Raw genomic sequence first — 14,528 nt, forward strand, 5'->3', positions numbered from 1 at the left:
CCCCTATGTAGCCAGTGTATCAGAGAAACTCAGGAGAGTTTTCTCCAAGCACGACATCCCAGTGTACTTCAGACCCAGCAACACACTCAGACACAAACTGGTTCACCCGAAAGACAAAACTCCAAAACACAGACTGAACAACGTGGTGTATGCTGTACAGTGCAGTGAGGAATGCCCAGACCTCTACATTGGAGAGACCAAACAGCCACTTCACAAGCGCATGGCACAACATAGAAGAGCCACCTCCACAGGACAAGACTCAGCAGTCCACCTGCATCTTAAGGATAAAGGTCACTCTTTCGAGGATGCCAATGTTCACATATTGGACAGAGAGGACAGATGGTTTGAAAGAGGAGTGAAAGAGGCCATCTATGTCCACTGTGAGCGACCATCTTTGAACAGAGGCGGTGGTTTACGACACCAACTGTCTGCCATCTATAATCCAGTTTTGAGTTCCCTCCCCAGACGCCTTAACGCCCACTCACATCCTGGGCCATCTGACCTCAGGAAATCACATGATAGGGTGGGGCCAGGTTTCACAATGAGCTCACCCGAAACCCTGGCTGATTAGGTACCACACCCGCTTTCACACCTTGTCGCATGTGATTAGAGGATCACCAGGGGGTCCTTTGTCCCTCTTTGGGGGGATACTCCCACTGGGTTTAAATCTGGGACTCTCGGCCATTTGACCTTAGAACTGAAGAAGCTTCTCGGATGAGAGGTGAAACGTCTTCAAGCAACTCAAAGAAGTCCAGACGCTTTTCTTTGCAAACTCCTTTGACTACGATGACCTGGATGACTGAGAACCTTCACAGACATAAGGTCAAGTCCTGGATATTTTACTAACTGTAACAACAAACCACTGCTTCCTACTCAGGGAGTAGGGGGGTGTAAGCTGCTCTCCCCAGCCTACACCCCCCTCAGGCGCAGTGCCAGGCCCACCACAAGGACTGTTACAACCTGGCCGGAAAATGCTCTCCACAAACTACAAGACTGCTTCACAGAGACAGACTGGGACATATTTGAACACCAGGACCTAGAAACTTTCACAGGATCAGTACTGGACTACATCAAGTTCTGTACTGCAAATGTGACAGTGGACAAAAGCATTCGGGTTTTCCCGAATCAAAAACCCTGGATGACCAGCGAGGTCCGCTCACTCCTCAAAGCCCGTGATGCCGCCTTCAGGTCAGGTGACAGAGCTCTGTACAGGGCTGCTCGAGCTGACCTGAAAAGGGGGATTAAAAAAGCCAAGTCAGACCACAAAAGGAACATCGAGTCCCACCTGTCCAGCAACAACACACGAGAGGTGTGGCAGGGAATGCAAGACATCATCAACCACAGAGGCAGCACTGTGAAAACAGAGAATTCGAGTGTGCAGCTGGCAGAGGAAATAAACAGCTTCTTCGCCCGCTTTGAAACACCACAACAGCAACACTCATCTGCTTCAGCCCTGCTCCCATCCTCATCCTCACCTGGTTCCTGCACCGCTCCACTCACTGTAACGGAGCACGATGTCAGACGTGTGCTCCTAGCAGTGAACCCCAGGAAGGCGGCCGGTCCAGACGGAGTACCTGGCAAGGTACTAAGAGCATGCGCACACCAGCTCACCCTCATCTTCACCAGACTCTTCAACCTCTCACTGGATCAGGCAGCCATCCCATCCTGTCTAAAATCAGCCACAATCATCCCAGTGCCGAAGAAGTCTCCCATCACCAGCCTGAATGATTACCGCCCTGTGGCCCTCACACCGGTAATCATGAAATGCTTTGAGAGACTAGTCCTTCAACACATCAAGGATTACCTCCCCCCAGAATTCGACCCCCACCAGTTTGCATACCGTGCAAACAGATCCACAGAAGACGCCATCGACACAGCCCTCCACGCTGTGCTGAGTCACCTAGAGCAGCGGCAGAGCTACGTCCGAATGCTCTTTGTGGACTACAGCTCAGCCTTTAATACTATCATCCCTGACATCCTCATCAACAAACTGGTCACTCTTGGCCTCCCTCCTCTCACATGTGCCTGGATAAAGGACTTTCTCACAAACCGGCCCCAGACTGTGAGACTCGGCCCTCATCTCTCCTCCACTCGCACACTGAGCACCGGCTCCCCACAGGGCTGTGTGTTGAGCCCCCTCCTGTATTCTCTCTACACCCACGACTGCAGTCCGACCCACAACAACACTCTCATCATCAAGTTTGCTGATGACACCACGGTAGTCGGACTCATCTCGAAGGGAGACGAAGCAGAGTACAGAGAGGAAGTCCTGAAGTTGGCAGCATGGTGTTCAGAAAACAACCTGGCACTGAACACCAAGAAAACCAAAGAGCTCATTGTTGACTTCAGGAGACACAGCACTGACTTGGCCCCCCTCTACATCAACGGGGAGTGTGTGGAGAGGGTCCACACCTTCCGGTTCCTTGGTGTCCTCATCTCTGCTGACATCTCCTGGACGGAAAACATCTCAGCGGTCATCAAGAAGGCCCAACAGCGGCTGCACTTCCTGAGAGTCCTCAGGAAGTACAAGCTGAGCTCCAACCTGCTGCTGACCTTCTACCGCTCGTCCATTGAGAGCCTGCTAACCTACTGCATCACGGTATGGTACGGCAGCTGCACCAAGGCAGATAGAGTGAGGCTTCAGAGTGTGGTCAAGACAGCACAAAAGATCATCGGCTGCCCTCTCCCCTCCCTGATTGACATTTATTCCTCCCGCTGCCTCAGCAGAGCAGCAAACATTATCAAGGACAGCTCCCACCCTGGTTTCAACATGTTCAGCCTGCTTCCCTCAGGGAAGCGCTACAGGTGCATCAACACTAAAACCCACAGACTCAAAAACAGTTTCTTCCCCAAAGCGATAACCACCCTGAACTCACACATGCACCGATAACACAGCCCACCACTTCCCACTTCCTCTATGGACCACCACTATTTATACTAATTCTATGTGCAATAACTGTATATACATAAACACTATTTATACCAATTCCATGTGCAATAACTCAACTGTACATACATAACACTATTTATTACATATTGTTTACGGCTTGTAAATTGTACATTTTATATATATACACATCTTCTTCCCTATGTTAATACTGTTCATATGTATATAGCGCTGCAGAACTGTACCCCCCCCCCCCCCCCCCCCCCCCCCCCCCCCCCCCCCCCCCCCCCCAGCATGTTTACACTGAGTAGGAGATGCTCTGTATCTCATTGTACAACTGTATAATGACAATAAAGGCATTCTATTCTATTCTATTCTACTCTATGCATTATAATCTACAGCATCTACAAAGACACCTTCCAACAAACGGCTACACTCTATGATCTCAGCTATGATAATTAAAGGTTTGTGCTTTCTAGACATTCCCTGTAATGGAAAGAGCAGAGGGGTGTAGTACTTCATCACGGCCAGAAGGAGGCACTGTGTAACCATCAAACAAAAGACCCCAGTGTTGATAAGGCAAGGTACTGTACGTTACCACAGGGTATGAGGATACAGGTAGGTGGCAAAATCATTCAATCCATCATCAGTCACCGCAAATCAGAATAAATTTGTTACGTTCATTCAGGTCCTGATGTATTTTTATAGCTGCATAAAACTACTAAGAGAAAGATATTAAACAAAAAAAGATAAATCCAGATAGATTCAATTAAATGTCTCTTTTTTTTAACCCGTCATGAACTTCAGTGGTATTTTTAAGAGAATAGTAGTAGTTATGAAAGGGTAGTACTTCAGAAAGTCTGAGGATCCATGAGTACAAGGCCATTCAGAAATAGTCACAATATATCTTGACCCAGCTCTAATTTGTGAGTGAAATCTATGAAGGTGTGCATATTTAACAGTTCATAAGGTCCTTTCTCCTTTTTTTTTCCTTCTTGAATTTGTCTTTCAAGTGGAAGACATTTGATTTCAGACGGGACGATAAGGCACAGCCCCTCACAAGCTCAGGTCGATGATGATGTGCTCAAAGATCTGCGTGTTTCCCTTGAAGCTCGAGGAAAAAATAAAGTCCCTGCGGTCGGTAGATACCACGGTGAAAGAGCGTGGGGCTTGGATGTACACCTCCTTAAAGCGGTCAAAGATTTTGTTGTCCTCATCCCACAGGTAGATCTGTGAGAAGGTGTAGTCGCTTCCCAGAGCCAGATAGTAACGTTCCTTGAAAGAGAACGGCTGGAGAATCATGGAGCCTCGAGAGGGCAAAGCTTGGATCTCAGCAAACTGTTTGGTGCCCCAACGCAGAACTTTGGAATCACCGATATACCGCGTCATAGCCAGGTAGAGCTCCTCCTTGATCCGGAAGTGTTTCACAACCACTACATCCTCCATGTTGGGGATCTCACCCTGCAGGATGAACTTCTGGTTGCTCCGGCTCCACTGGTAGATCACTGGAACCTGTGAGCGGCTCGCTAGAATAAGGTGAGCTTTCCCATCCAAGTCCAGAAACTCTACATCCGTGTCGCGGTACCACTCGTGCAGTGACTGGTACGAATAAAAGCCATTATCATTCCACTTGTAGAGGGTGGAGAGGCCAGCTTTTGAGCTGTCAGCAATCACAAAGAACCAATCAGAGCCAATCTGGAAGGCCTCAATATCATTGGGCTTAGAGATCTTGGACACTTCGATATCCTGGAACTTATTGAACCTGCTTTGGTCGTCATCAAACTTGTAAATGTGGGAACCACCAAACAGCTGAGCCACAATGACAAACACCTCATTTTCGATGATGACAGATTTGCACCCCACAATGGACTGACCTAAAGGGCAGAGAAACACATGAATCGCGTGAGAATGAAACTGGGAGCATTCTGGGAGTGTTTGTTAGCCTAATGTGTGATTTAGACTTCCTAACTTACAGTGTCACTGGAAACTCCCTTTAACCCTTCACCCAACCTTCCACGTAACCTGACATGCACCTCCTGCCCACATAGCAAAATTGGTATGGCCCAGATCTGGCCAACACAATGTGCTTACACATGGCCCACATACCGCAAAGACTGACGGCCCTTTGGTGGCCCAGATCAGGTTTGCCAGAGGAGGCCCAGACATGGGCCAGCACAAGGCCAGTTGCAGACACACTGGTGGTCCTGTGCTAGCCCATCTCTGGCACCAAAGGACCGTCATTCTTTGCGGTGTGTGGGCCATGTGTAAGTTGTGTGCAGCCACGGGCAGTCACAGACACACAGCTGACCCTGTGCTGGCCCAGCCATGTAATAACAACATGTGCCGGAACATAAATAGTGCAAAAGTAACATTACGAACCTCTGTTCAGACAGTGAATGAACTGATTCTTTTACAGCACATTTCCTTTCCCAAAGTCATACCTGAATTTGAAACGTTGGCTACCATAGCAGTATAGTATATCAACATGGCACTTGGGTCTTCCAACTAAAATAGGAAAATAGGAACATAAACAGTGCCATCATTGCCAGACCTGGCCCACATCTGGTTGACATATACCCTGCCATGACACCAGTCAGTCAGAAGTGCCAGCTTGATGCCGGATCAGGGGAAGACCTGTTTTCTATGAGCCTGGGCCACATGACCCAAACCACAATCGAGCAAGATATGGCATGCCATCACATAGACAGTGCCATCTATACCAGGCCTGGCCCATATCTGGATGGCATACGTCTTATCATGCCAGAAGTCAGCCAGCAGTGCCGGCTTGATACCAGATCTGGGCCAGACCTGCTTGCTATGTGGGTTAGAGATGTAACTACACGTTGGGTCGACACAGCCTGCAAGGACTTAAATGGTTAGAAGGTTGCGCTGCAGGATCAAGAGGGGTTTCCAGTTATCTCGTAAGTTAGGACACATTTCCTGCAAAAGTCGAAATCAAAATTTACCTGTGATGTTATCATAAGTCCTGAAGTTCATTTCTATGTGGTCCCACTGGAAAATCATACAGCTCTCTGTGCTGGGAGCAGAAATGGCCACGTAGACATCATTCTTATAGCTGAATGTGTCAACAGATAATGATTCTGAGGCAACAGACTGATGAAGGATGAAATCTGTGGAAAGGAACATCGGGAAATGTATTTTTCACAAACCAGCAAAGCCACGTGTTAAGAGATTTTCAAATGTTTCAAGTATTATTCCCACTTCTATTCATATGTTATTGAAAGTTTATCTTTAATTTTAGTGTTAATAGTTGTTTACCCATTTATTCTTTCCATTTAATCGTATTTTATGATTTTACTGTTTCGCTGAAGTGAAGCTTAAATGAAAGACAAAAGCATAGTGTTCTCAGATATGATTCACCCAGTATATTTCCTCTGCACCTGGCTCTCTATGAGCCGTTTCACTCCCAGGAAGGGGAGAGCAGGACGTTCTTATCTATACACTCCCAAATACAAAGAGGGGCCCATTCTTCAGAATCACACACACACACACACTCTGAGATCATAAACTTCACACACACACACACACATACTCTGAAACGCTATAAATAAAGAACTGCCACAAATGCTGGTTGTGAGCCTGAGACAGCAGCGCTCACCCAGCGTGCGCACGTTGTTACCATCTAAACTGTCTTGAGTGTCTTTATTTCGCCTGAAGAATGTCTTGTTTAAATATTTACTCCTTACACCACGTTAAATGAATAACCTCTACACAACTTAGAAAGACTGTGCTGAGTTCTCTGATCCTGATCTCAGCTGGACATGAGAGAAGGGCAGCTGGCTCAGGTGTTTCTCACCTGTGGAGACACACTCATTCTGCAGGCTGGTCATATCATTGAGGCGCTTGCCCTTCATGTCCTCTGGTCCAGCACACACAACATCCGACACTGTGGCATTGGTGTTCTTTAACCACGTCATAAGCCACTTGGCTCTGCAGTCACATTCAAAGGCATTGCCTCGCAGGTCCCTGCAGAAAGGGAATATTGTGTTTCATGGCTGAATTGGGAGAAAGACAGACTGCAAGAATTACTCAGTACGCTATTTGCCTATTTAACTATGTACAAACTTACAGCTCTATAAGGGAGTCAAGGTCAATGAGGAGGTCCCTGGGCAAGGCTTTAATGTTATTGTTTGCCAAAGACCTGGAAACAAATGCAGTTGATTATGAAAAAGAGACATCATTAAATCATGTATAACAGATAACAGTTGTATTTTCAGTCACTGGAACATACAAGTGAGTCAGGTCCCTGAGTCCTCTGAAGGCATATTTGGATGTAGTCTCTAGTTTGTTACTCTCAATGAATCTATGGATCAACAAGAAGAAAAAGAAAAGTATATTTTTTGATCAATTTCAACATTTTGCCAGCTAGTAAACCAAATGGTAAATGGACTGGTTCTTGTACAGCACTTTTCTATTTTGCCTGAGCACTCGAAATCCTTGAAACCTGTCTAATTCAGATCAGGACCTCAAAGCACCAGCAGCCCAGATCAGCTGATCACAGCCTGGACACAAAGAAAATTTACTGAAGCTTTGAATAGAAATTGCGATTTTTAACCTCTTGTTGAGCCACTACAACCAATTTTAGAGTTCCCCCACCTGCTGAATCCCACTTTAACCCGTTCCTTACTCATTTTCTGTTTAGAGTCGCTCTCTACAATGTAGAGATATTTTAAAATCTTTCGTCTTTTTCTCTGCTCATGTTCTACCAAACTGATTCAAGCTGCGTATATTTATGAGAATTAAAATTTAAAGAAGTAAAGGTAATTTTCTTATGTATTAATGTTACTTTAATGATACATTAATATAGCACAAGGTTCAATTAGCTTTGCACAAAAATAGCTGGTAGAAAAATCCCTTTAATGGGACCACAGAGGAAATATTTGCTGGAGCACACCTCGTGTCCCCCAGAATCCTTACTTTGTCCATGTGAATTTTAAACAATCAAATCTTGTGAAAATGGCCACAACTTGTATATTTAACACAGACATAATAGGGGAGACCGGGGATAATTTCTCCAATCAGGGCTAAGTTTCAAATGATGTGACTCATGCCCAATTCAGTTCTGCTATCACATGTGAAAAATCAGCACATTTTGTCAAACACAGACAATATAACACGAAAAAAAGTAATTTGTATGCCAAAAAGTAAGTTTTTCTACTTTATTTCAATTTCTAATAGCATTATCTGCTTTGCAGTCAAGTGGAGCGTGCGTCTGTCCTCTCAGTGAGTGAGACAGCGGTGAGGACGGCTGTACGAGTGCATCGCAAAAACACAGAAATATGCCTGACACCTGTAAACAAAGCAGTACCTGGCTGCAGTTTAAAGACCTTTTTGTCTCTGTCTTGGTCTTGGTCTTGTCTTGTCTTGGTCTCGATACCCTCTAATCTTGGTATTGTCTTGATCTTGGTTTAGGCGGTCTTGACTAAAAGTCTACAACTTTATTACTTTCATTTTCTTCCAAAGCAGTTTTTGAAACATCTTTGTGAACTGACTAATGCTTGAACATTGCTGTAGGTCCACAGGAAAACTGTTCCACAGTTTTACCTCATAAATGGTAAAACAAAAGGTTTTAACCCTTGTCCGTGCTTTAAGAGTCTTCATCAATGTTCCCTCTAAGCTGCGCACGTGCGCAATTGCGCACTGCTGGCACGGTCTCTGCGCACAGAAAATCTGCGTTGCGCACAAAAAAAATCTAACCTGAATTGAAATTAAAATTAAAACTTTAACAATTCTGTTTTGCAGTGTTAGTCAGTAAGTGACTGGCTGCTCCTGTATGGGATTAGAACGATGCCACCTTATCCTATAGTCCAGCCAATAATGCGATTCACATTCGTATACGCAGCCAATCAACGTCGTTGACACGCTATGACAGCGTCCTATGTGCCGACACCGGTGTTTTAGCTAGCAAAGGGGCGTGGCTGATGTGCAGTGAAGCCACGTTAATGACAACGCGTACAACCATTGGAGATGTGAGCAGGACAGACGGAACAATTGACGGGAAAAGTGTGGACTTTATACCAGTTTTTAAATTGTGTTGATGGGCCACGTAAAACCAGAGTTATGATAAAAATATCTGCAATGTTTGGTTTTCTTCCTGAATACTATCGTTGTTTATATTTACTGTGGGAAGAAACGGTAAAAACGGCGTTTTACAAGGAAAACGCTCGAAAGCCTGTGAGCAAACACAACACCAAAAAACCCCCACCCTTTCCTATTGGTCGAAAAAAGTACCGTGTCGACCAATCAAAAAATGATATGGCAACGTGGCATCTAGTTGTTAAGAAACGGGGGGAAGTTTTAGGAGTGACGGCGGTGTTCTGACATGTGAGAGATTTGAGACGTTTAGCGCAAATCTTGTGTAGTTAGTGTGTAGTTAGTGTGTAGTGTAGTCAATAGTTTTGTTGGTGTGTCAGAACAATGAGGCAGCTGCTGAATGTTACAGGTGTTACAGCAGTGATACATCTCCTGCTGTCAGGCCTGCAGGTATCAGGCTGTTGTTCTCCTTTATCTCATAGTGGACAGAAATTATTTTTTGGAGTGGCACAAATAATTTGTGTGGCATCAGATTTGATGCAGAACAGCTGATTGTTCTGTAAATAGTTTGAAATGTTTATTTAAAAAACGCCTTGACTGCATTAAAAAAAAATAGCTGCAGAAAACTTTGTTGTTTGCCAAACTGAGTTACTTTTTGAAGTAGTAACTATATAATTAATTGCCCAGCATTGGTCATTATATACTGTATTTTGCAGACAGAGAGTTATAGGACTCTCCCAGACCACAGACTCAGACTTTATGAAGAAAAAAAAGAAAAAGTTGTGTTTTCAAAATTGGAGTGAAAGTTATTTTTACTTCCAATAGTGTTAACATACTACACAGGTCATGAACAGGATTTTTTAAATTTTCATTGTAAGTGGGCTAAAGCAGTTAATTAAAAGTAGTCTAACATAAATGTAAATGCTGTAATTTGATTATTGTAATAAACCATGTAACTTGGATGGATTAGATGCTGGCGTGACCACAGTGCACACGTCTGATGTCGCTCACAGTGGTCCAAGGGATCGCTCAGGGAGTTTGTGTGTTCGCTCAGACACATGAAAAATTAGAGGGAACATTGGTCTTCATATTTAATTTTCCCCTCAATTCATCCTCTGTACATTTCCTGGTACTGTGTCTGGCTTTGTACATAATTTTTGCAGTTTTATATTTTATAAAATCCATAAACTTCAGAATTGTTAATTTCAAGAACAATTCAAGAAAAGTTAGGAAGCAAAGTAAGACAGTCATCGTCTCCATTGTAAGTGGGCGGGGGAGGATGCTACAGTTTGTACAAGAAGCATCAGCTCTGATTTATTTTAACTTTAGGGCTTGACGAAGAAGCGCAAGAGAAAATCTTCACATGATACAGTTACATACAAATGACATACACATGTATAATGTTTAAAAATATAATCGAACATTAATGAATTATTGGTCAATATCTGAAAAGCAAAAGACATTCTCTGTTTACCACAACATGTACCAAATTAATTTAATAAAGTTACATATGTATAACTTAATGGGGATATAAGTCAAACTTACTTCTACAGTCAGACTGAGTTGCAGTTCTCTTAGTGTGCACTGATATGACTCATACGCATTTGTTGTTTCCTACATGACCAAATTTGACTGATAACATGCAATAGAGATGAAACTGACTGACCCGCCTTCCTTCTGGCTGCTCTTGCTTTTTCTGATTTCCTAAGTTGTTCTAAGAAACTTGTCAGAATTTTTTTAAATTTACAAAAACAGGATGCGTCCATTTAAACTCTGATATGCTTATAATGAGTTACATAGTAACTGTAGTTTTACATTTGCAAATAAATGTTTCATAGAAGTACCTTCAACAACAGTTAATTCAGCAGTGACTTTGTTCTTACTTTCATCAGTGAATTTGTGACATAAACCAGGGACAGCAGAAAGATGAGGATTAAAACGTTGGTGTTTCTGACACCAGCCAGTCCTCTGCTCCTGAACGCTGCTGCTGCCATCACTGTGGAAATAAAAACAGCCTTTGAGCTTAAGAGAAAATGAAAGAAAAGAAAAGAAATGAATAAATAAAGAATCAAATCTATGTTTCCTCTTGTTATGTTAATAATATATTTTTAAAAAACATTTTCGGTATAAACCATCCTATGGTGCAGTTTTGCTGATCTTACCTGCCTGGTGAAGGGACAAACAGCTGTTTCACAGACTGAAAACACAAGGGAATCACATGCTACAAATACTTAATGTTCTCCTGATGTGACTTCCCACTGATCTGTGAGCTGCTCTTTCACTTTTATCTCACAGTAGTGATATGATCTATGTGGCGGGGGTGTGGTCTCCGGCCTGCTGCAGCAGAGGGGTGTTACAGTGAGCTCTCAGGGCGGTGCCGAGGTGTGGCTGAGAGGGCGGGTGTGACTGCTCAAGGTGATCATCTTCTTCTCTCTATTTTTAAATAGTGATGACGGGGACGGAGACTGGGAGGAAGAAGCAGCTGTTCCTGTGCGACTGATGCTGGAACATCAGAACGAAAATAAAACTAACCTATAGTGAATGAAATCCAGTGTGCGTGTCGGGTCCTTACCACAATCTACTTTACAGGAACAGAGGCCCACTTTAAACTGTCCAAGATCATCCCACATATTTAAGTTTTATCAAGAGCCATCGCAGAGTAGTGTAGAAAGGCCCCAAAGTTTATAGGACAAGTCTATTCTGTTCTTATACAGGTGTTTATAAGTTTCAGAACAAACCTCAAGCTTCTTCTTCTACACTCTGAGACAGTTTGGCTTTAATTGGTGTTGTGGCCGACACACCGGGGTGACCGTAGTGCTGAAGACTGAATCACATCAACAACCGTGTAATTAAAAATATTTCTCAGTCACCTTACAATCATGGGATCTCAGGCAATGGGCACTACCATTATATAAGTACCACTTCTATTCTCCAGAAAATATTCATGACATTCATGAAGGTAAAAAAAAAAAAGATCCATTCATCTATTTGGATTTATCTTTTTAAGTTAAATATTTCTGTTCTAATAGTTTTGTAGATACAAAATAATACGACAGGACTTGAAGGAAAGTAACACATTTATTCTCATTTGGGGCGACTGAGGATGGATCAGATGAGTTTGCCACCTACCTTGTGTCCTCATACCTGGTGGTAATGGACAGCATGTTGCCTTATCAGCACTGGGTCTTTTGTTTGATGGTTCCACAGTGCCTCCCTCTGGCCGTGATGAAGTACTACACCCCTCTGCTCTTTGTATTACAGGGAATGTCTAGAAAGCACAAACCTTTAATAATCACAGCTGAGATCATAAAGTGTAGTTATCCTTCCTTCCTTTCCTTCTTCCTTCTTCTTAAGCACTTAAGGGTTGCTGGAGATGGCTTGAGGACTATCCCAGCTTTCACAAGGTAAAACTCAGGGTACACACTTGACAGTTCACCACTCATGATCCCATTGACAATAGATGATTGTAATTGCCAAAAGAATCACCAATTAAATGGCCTTTATTTGTATAGCGCTTTACTAGTCCCTAAGGACCCTAAAGCACTTTACACATCCAGTCATCCACCCATTGACACACCGATGGTAGCAAGCTACATTGTAGCCACAGCCACAGGGCGCGGCTCAAACCGGCAACCTTCCCATTACAAGGCAAACTCCCAAGTCTTGAGCCACGATCGCCTTAACCTAAGGAGCGAGTTGCTGGAGTGTGAGAGGGAGCCGGAGCACCCTCAGACAACACAACATGCAAACAGCAGCCAGCAGATTCACATGCACGACCTTCTTGCTGTGAGGCAACAGTACCAACCACTGCACCACCGTGCTGACCTTAGAGTGCAGTTGTATGGTGGAAAATGTTACTGTGGATGCTTTAGATTATATTACATACAGAAAGAAGTACTGGTTTATTATTTTAGTGGGCAAAAGAGTCAAGATTGGATCTAAAGGATGTAAATGGACAAGCACAGTGCATTTCTACTCAGTCTGAACACTCGACACAGCCTCATTCACCCAACTGCACACACATGATTAGGGGAAACTCAACATTGAGTATCTTCATTTTTTCATCAAAAGACTTTCTCTGTATCTCTGCTCTGTTTGTTTTTGACTTGAAACACTAAATAAAAGTTTTACTACACATCTGTCTCTATTGTTTAATCAGCAGCTGTAATACTAAACTGTCCAAAATGTAAAATTCTACATTTAGTAGATTTAGAGATATTTATTTCACCACTTTTAGTTAATGATACTTTATAAACCTATTCTGCTGTTTAACAAAGACAGTATCATCATGTTTAAAGCACTTTTCAATCTGACAGCAGCACTCAGTTCTCCTGCACATGTGTGATCTTGGAGTGAACTGAAGGTTCAGATGCATCTCTCAGGTCCTGTGTGGAGACTTTGCTGGACTTTGTCTGTCTGTTAAAGATGTGATTTTCAGATGCTATTCAGCTGGTGTAGATAGTGGGGGTTTAGGTCTAAAACATCGTCTTTTGTCCTCCATTCATCCAGTTTCATGAGATAACTTTTTGGTACAAGGACTGGACTGAAAAAAGACTGAAAAGAGAAACTTTGAAAGAGTTTTAGAAAGCCTGGAGGAAAAGCAGTGCTTGTTTAATCAAATGTAATAATACACATTGATTAAATGTCCCAAAGTAAAGAGATCTCTCTGTGAACCTTTAATTCGTCACCCTCTTGTGGCAGCAGCTGGCTACTGTTACTTGCACATGTGCACTGTGGTTTTTTATTACGTTATAATTTAATACAAAACCCTTTAATTAAATTTGTGAGTTGAAGTAATATATGAAATATTAGTGTTAAGTAAGTCCCAGAGTTCAGTTTATTGGACATTAGCTACGTTTAATAAGAAGATATGAGATCCAAATATATGCTTATGTCAACACATGTTCATTTTGATGAAGTTTACTGAACAAATTTGAATCATCACAACAACCAAAATGTTAGCAACACATCATAAAGTTTATTATTCTAACTATGGTAACCATGTTGTCCAGAATCGTGACATCGCACCCATTTAGAATCTTACCACCACTTTGAGCCTTTGATCCTTAAACCCATAAATAGGGGTGAGAAGCAACAACTTTTAGTCTGTTATTTGCAGCATCTATGTTCGCAGCCTTCGACTGTTCGTGACACAGATTTAGAGTCTTACCACCAACGTGATCATTTGATCCTAAAACCGACAAATAACAGTGAGAAATAACGACTTTTAGTCCGTTACTGGCAGCATTTCTGTTTGCAGCCCTCAACTGTTCACCATTTAGAAACATTTGGATCCTGACTACAGACTCCAACATGTCTCAAGGTGAAGAACCAAAAAGGCAAGAAGTTGACCCCAGCACTCTTCCCTGGGATGAACCAGAAGACCCTTACCTCTCCTCTCTTCCCTGGGCTGAGCAAGTTGACTTAGAGGAGAAGCGCTTGGCAGAAATGGAGAATGAAAATCTTCTTAACAGAGAGAAGATTGTCTTATTGATGGAGGAAAATGAGAGACAGAGCGCTCAATTAAAAAAATGTCCTACCTGCTCCAAGAAAAGGAGAGTATTATTGATGAAAAACAGTGGGATAT

General features: G+C 43.1%; 1 protein-coding gene across 1 annotated transcript; it reads right to left on the minus strand.

The window, feature by feature from the left end:
* Positions 1 to 3,833: 3,833 nt before the first annotated feature.
* Positions 3,834 to 12,105, minus strand: LOC109199946 (leucine-rich repeat LGI family member 2-like). The gene is made up of 6 exons (XM_019355298.2): positions 12,071 to 12,105; positions 7,140 to 7,211; positions 6,978 to 7,049; positions 6,705 to 6,874; positions 5,854 to 6,018; positions 3,834 to 4,761 (listed from the first exon to the last, which is right to left on the minus strand). The coding sequence occupies exons 1-6, from the start codon at positions 12,103 to 12,105 to the stop codon at positions 3,944 to 3,946; spliced, it is 1,332 nt and encodes a 443-aa protein (XP_019210843.1). The 3' UTR covers positions 3,834 to 3,943.
* Positions 12,106 to 14,528: the final 2,423 nt, after the last annotated feature.

Source organism: Oreochromis niloticus, unplaced genomic scaffold, assembly GCF_001858045.2.
Source record: "Oreochromis niloticus isolate F11D_XX unplaced genomic scaffold, O_niloticus_UMD_NMBU tig00007743_pilon, whole genome shotgun sequence".
NCBI lineage: Eukaryota > Metazoa > Chordata > Actinopteri > Cichliformes > Cichlidae > Oreochromis > Oreochromis niloticus.